The sequence below is a fragment of the Apis dorsata genome, unplaced genomic scaffold, assembly GCF_000469605.1.
Source record: "Apis dorsata unplaced genomic scaffold, Apis dorsata 1.3 scaffold_407, whole genome shotgun sequence".
In the NCBI taxonomy this organism is placed as follows: domain Eukaryota; kingdom Metazoa; phylum Arthropoda; class Insecta; order Hymenoptera; family Apidae; genus Apis; species Apis dorsata.
The window spans coordinates 81,800-87,931 of record NW_006263665.1 but is presented as its reverse complement, the minus strand read 5'-3'; the positions used below and the strand labels follow the sequence as shown (position 1 = coordinate 87,931).

The 6,132-nt window shown below is 32.7% G+C and overlaps 1 protein-coding gene across 1 annotated transcript in view; it reads right to left on the bottom strand.

The window, feature by feature from the left end:
* The window catches only part of LOC102679503 (putative uncharacterized protein DDB_G0282133), a 3,541-nt gene extending 1,353 nt beyond the window's left edge, over window positions 1-2,188 (bottom strand). The window contains exons 1-3 of the mRNA XM_031512249.1: window positions 1,871-2,188; window positions 1,397-1,583; window positions 1-1,012 (exon numbers count right to left, since the gene is read on the bottom strand). Coding sequence (XP_031368109.1) covers window positions 1-1,012; window positions 1,397-1,583; window positions 1,871-1,910 — 1,239 coding nt within the window. The 5' untranslated portion in view covers window positions 1,911-2,188. The remainder of the gene's footprint in view (window positions 1,013-1,396; window positions 1,584-1,870) is intronic.
* Between the last annotated feature and the right edge of the window lie 3,944 nt (window positions 2,189-6,132).

The window sequence follows — 6,132 nt, the reverse complement described above, 5'->3', positions numbered from 1 at the left end:
ATTATTATTATTATTATTATTATTATTATTATTATTATTATTATTATTATTATTATTATCGTAAATAGTAGGTGTAATAGTTGTAGATTGATAAAGTATATTATTATTTCCACGTTGTATGTTATTGTAATTTCTTTGATAATTTGTATAATCGTTTGCTTGGTAATTGGTGCTTGGTTGCAAGGTCGTGGATTGGACAAACTGTCCGCCATTATTATAATTTTGATTCTTATTGTAGCTAGTTGATTTTACTGTAGTACTTTGAATGAAACTTCCAGTATTTTGCTGATTATAATTCGAATTAGTATTGTAAGTGTTATAAATAGTCGTTCTGCTTGTCGTGCTAGGAGATTGGAAATTATAATTATTCTGATAATTAGTACTCGATCTAAATGTTGAAGATGGGATATTATATTTCTGTGTATTTTGATTCTTGAAATTTTCTTGAGGCCTGACACTAGTAGATGATATGAAACCACTATTAGTCCGTTGATTGTAATTATTACCACTGTAGAAACCGGTATAAGTATTCTGATTGAGAGCAGCAACAGGTAAAGGAGTACTAGATACATAATTACTATTGTCATTGTATTGTTGCTTCCTGCTAACCTTTCTGATTCCTGTTTTCTTCTTATTATCTTGAATAATCTCGTCCTTATAGGATTTCTCATTCTCATAATCTTCCTCTTTGCCATTTCTATTATTGTAAAAATTACCGCTACTGCTGCCTCTCAAATCTCTATTGGCATTAAAGTTGTTCGAGGATATTCTATTGAGAGTATTAGCCGAGGAACGAACAGGGTCACTCGTTTCGGACCGTTGAAGATGATCTTGGGGTTCGGCATCGCTGCGTATGTTATCATAATGAGGTGATTCCAAACCAGATCCTAATCTATACAAGTCAAAATTATCGCTGGCATAATATAAAGTGGCTGCCTCGCAATCAACGTCATACCAATCCGCACATGTTTGACTTTCTTGATCGAATGCAGTATCGTTGGGACACAAGAACCTTTGAAAAGAAGGGATGGATATTTATCGAACATAGTTTTAAATAATGTCGTATATACGTGATAATTTTCAAAATAATATCTTTTTTTTATAATATTATAAATCTGCGACTCCCATTTCTTTTGATGATCGATTAAAAATGCATTTTTAATAAAATAAAATATAATTATAATATTTTATTTTTAGAGCTCAAGCACAAGATTCATAGAAGATTAAAAGAATAGAAGATAAAAGAGAATATTATAAAAAATCGTAACAAGTGTAAAATATTTAATATATGTTTAATTGTAAGTGAAAATAACTGTAATGACATTCTCATCACGAAAATTATTTAGCGATTCCTTTGAGGGTCATTTCGTAGAATATAATTTGTAGACTAACTTACTTGTAATCTTGAATAATGCCCGAGATGGACACACAGACATGGAATACTTGACAGTCAGTCTCTGGGTCGGCGTAATAACTTCCTACGATCTTGTTGCGACAAGTGAAGGAAGTTTCCGGCATATATTGTTGCGAGTATCTGGGTGGTGGTCGTTGAAGCCCGAGGATACAAGTTCCGAACGCAGCTACTGTAACAAAATAGGAAACCATTGAAAAAAAATTATGTATAGACTTTCTATATCTAATTAATTTCACCATAAACGGGAAAGAATAATTATTCGACAGTGGAACAGAGAAGGGATTATCATGATTCGCAAGAATGCTTTTCTTCATTTCTAAAACAGTATGGCCATTACATATTCACATTTCAACAAGATACAAAAATTTAAACATTCGAGAAATGAAAATATATCATCGAATATTATATGTATAAATTAAATAATTTCGTCGTATATTCCAGGTAAACGTGTAAACGTACCCCATATGAGGAAAATAATCTTCCCGATGGATTCCATCTTGAAAGTTCTTCGAGAATGAACTGTCGACAATTGATCCACAATAAAGCTCACACTGCCGCGTTACCTTCGCAAAGGGACTCTTTGAGACGACTGCGGCGTTGAGGAGAATGTCGCGACCGAGAAGAGGATGCTCTACGGGGAACGCTCTCTGGGAGGATGCCTCTGGCCCCGTGGACGAGGTAGGGGCCATCATCCAGGAGAAGGCACTCGTGTGTAATGGGGGTAGAGGACGTAATGTTTCGTTACGTCACTCTCCGCTCGATCGCCGAAGGCAGATGCTACCTGTTAGTGACGACTTGCATGGAGAAAACTATTGATGAAAGCTAAGAGAATTATTATGATCTCGACAACTTTGTGTGTACATACAATTGGTGAAAAATTATATTAATTATTAGTATTGAATTAATAAATTATCATGGCTGACAATTTTGTTTTAAAAAAACAAGAACGTGAAATATTTAGACGATCCAATATTTTTGCGATTATCTCTAGAATATGCTTTTCAAGCTTAGAGCGGCTTTGTCGGTGAAATTTTTTTCGAATCTTGAAAGATCGAAGATTGTTTTAGTATTGTTATTAGTAGGAAAAAAAGAATTTTTTAAAAATCAAAACATCGTAGATTGAAATGCGAATTGTTGAAAACTTGATTTATATATTATGATATTATGTGAATATTACAAATATTTTTATTTCTTATTTCAGACTACTATCAGCCAAGATTGATTTAATCTAATCTTAAAGAATTAAATTAAGGATTTATCCTTGATCAAAGTTCATCAACATAGGAACTTTAAAGGTGTGTACTTTCGTGTTTATGACAAATAGACATTATTGCCTCGATTGACAAATCATCGATAAATTACGAAGGCAACAGGTGGTAAAAGCCACTTTCTATTAAATCACTCGATTACTTGGTACCAGATTACAATTTTTCTGGCAGAAAAAATTTTTCTTCGATGGAAAAATTATCAGACAAATGATATCGCAGTTAGACAGGTAATATTAAAATAATATTCAAAATTCAAGATATACGATATTTAAGATACGAATCTGCGATCAATTAGTCGATTGAAATCTCTGATGAAGTATATTCCAAACGTCACAAGAATCGTGGAGTTCATCGCGACCGGTCGTCCCATGCCCTTTGCCAGCTCGAGATCGAGCCTCGACTCTTCGAAAAGTCGCATCCAGGGAGTGTTGTGTCGCATTCCAAGATCGATTTCTTTCAATTTTGAACATTTTTTTTTCCGTTCCAGAGAAGAATCAACAAGTTTGAAATTATGAAGGATAAAAGGAAATAGCGAAAGCATGAGGAAGCTGAAGATCGAGGTCGTACCTCGACAATCGAAATTTCGCAATTATTCTCGTGTTCTCTGTTAAGAAACGAGATTTCCGGCAACGTTTGGGAACACTGCGAACGATAAAATTATATAATGCTCTCGTGTTAAATATACATATATATTATTTTCGTGACGTTTCAAAGTATTTTTCAATTATTATTTTACGTTTCATTTTTATGAATATAATTTTATTATGTGCAATTCTTGGCAAATATATGCCTTGTTTTCTAGAATTAGTTTAGAATTATAGTTTAAATCTGGAGCATGTATCTTTTGTCGCTATAAATAGGAATAACATAGGTTTCGTTTCACGGATAAGGATTATTTTATTTTCCATCAATGACCATCTCTATTACACGTGATGAACTCGCGACGAGGAATCTTCTCAGCCTTGGAGGGCGAAAGTTGTTGTGGATGGCACGATATTTGCACCTACAAGCTAGGAACGTGTCCATAGCAGGAGGTTGATCGAGGTTTTCTGTAATTTTATTTGATTGCCCGATTGCATCGTGCATCCAATAATTCTGTGGATAATCGAATGGATAAAACCTGATATGTCACTTTTTCTTAAAAATTGAATTACAGATTTACAATTTTACAAATTTAAACAAATCAAATTCGGGATCATTTCCGCCTTCAATGCAAATATCCAGAAGTGTGAACGGTATGTCGTGACATTCTTTAGCAAGCATTGAACCGATGGAGAAAGCGGGGTCATAGATTCATAGGCACATCATTTTTTTCAAGATGAGATAACTCTCAGGGATGTTACAAATGTGATAATTCCATGATCGATTATTCAAATAAGTATCTAAGAATGCTTCCTTTGATGCAATCTATCGACAAGCAAACTAGTTTTTCAAAGTAGCTATTATCGAAATTATCAATCTTTACCAATCATTATGTAAAGATCGTTCAATCAATTGCAACGATTTCAAGTGAAAAGAAGAGTTAAAATTTTCAAATTATTCAGATTTTATCAAAATAAAGAAGATTTAACAAATGAAAATTTAACGTATAGAGAATTTATGCAAAATTTATTATTTTTGTTGTCAGAAGTCAAAATAGTAAGTATTGTTAAAAATAAAATAACAGCAATTAAATACAAATGCAAATAATTCGAGTTCATTTTTTTTCAGAATTTTTTACAACGGAGCTAAAATAAAGAAACAAAATTGTACTTTTATATTACAAATCTTATAATTTCTATAAAATTATTATATTATCGATCATTTAAAAAATTTGAAACATTTTGAAACATTGGATAAAATGGAAGTATCGAATAAGTTCAAGGAATTTGTTAAATCTTGAAAAAAAACTCGATTCTTTATACCTTCAAGAGTTATATGATGTTACGCAGATTTGCATAGCGATTTGGAGAAGAGAGAATGTTCCTCATTACCCAAGCGGATACAGAAAGGTGCTAAGCGTATGCAGGAACATATTCGACTTCCGTCAGATGCGTGCACCTCTTCGTCCAGTCATCAACTATCTTTAGTAACTTAACACTTTCACGAACTCGTGTCTTTGAATCATATTCGATCATTGATCTCTGTTTACATCCCGAAATTTCGAATTAAACATCCATTTGTAGTACACACACACACACATACGCACGCACGTATATTAGTAATAGTATTTTCTCGTGCGTAAAAAGTTTAAGTTAATTTTTTATATTTTCTTTTTCTAGTGACGAAATTTTGCTACACAGGAGAGTACTTTTCGATTTAGTGATACGAAAGAGTGAAAAGAAAGAGTAAGTTTAGATGTACGGCCTTGGCGTGTATGAATTCCCGTTTTTCCTATTTGCCTTCGTTCCTCTTTTAACTCGGATCGAGCTAGTGAAAGCTGGTTGGAAGATCTCGAACGTCCTCCAGCACGTGTACTCGAATCCTCCTCACGAATTCACGATTTATTGCGTTGAAAATTATTGCGGCGAAAGCAATAGGAACTAGAGCACCAATCGACGATCACGAGGATCATATTTCTCGATATAAATTCCTCGATTTCCCCTCTGGAGTTAATCGATTTTATATTTAACTTTACATTGTTTACGAATCTTGTCAATATCTCATATTATCTTTTACGGTATGAGTTAAAAAAAATTTTTGCATTTTTTACTCATAGATATTTTTAAATATAATTAATGAAATAACAATAAGCAATCACACGAGAACATTTCAACTTTTTAATATTTCATTTTCAATACGAGATAATATTGTTTTCTTTAATATTGATAAATAAATTTTCAGACTATAATAATCAAAGAGATAGATTTTTACATGTTTATCAAATTATTGTGTGACGTGTGTCGTTTTTGATACATTTAAAAATAAGAATTATATATTCATAAACGACTTGGTATATATCAATAGTATAGTGATAGAATCAGTTGTTTATTCTTATGATAAAAATCGACGAGAAAGGAACTGGACAAATTGATGTTTTACGTTCCCGACCTACGACCATTACGCAAATCAATGCATTTGAGAGAGAAACTTCTCAACACTGGTATATATTTACAAATTTTTTTTCCTTATATCCATTGCGAAATTTCACTTAAAAACGAATTAATTAATTAATTGTTCTTATTCCAGAGACAGATCCGAGAAAGTTATTACGAAACACTTTCTTTTTGATATTTTTGACTTCTTAGAAAATGAAGAAATTTGGATAACACAGGTTCTCGTAGACAATACTTGTATCAGCATTTTACCTGAAAAAATTCTTCTCTCTTTGAATATACTTTTCGTGTGCGTCGTTGCTGTTATCTCGCGGCTGCATCTCGGCGTCGATTACATTGTCGCAATTATGCTTCTCCTCGAAAGAAAACATCGTTTTGTAGTTTCTTATCCCCTCTATCATCAAACCTTGAACAG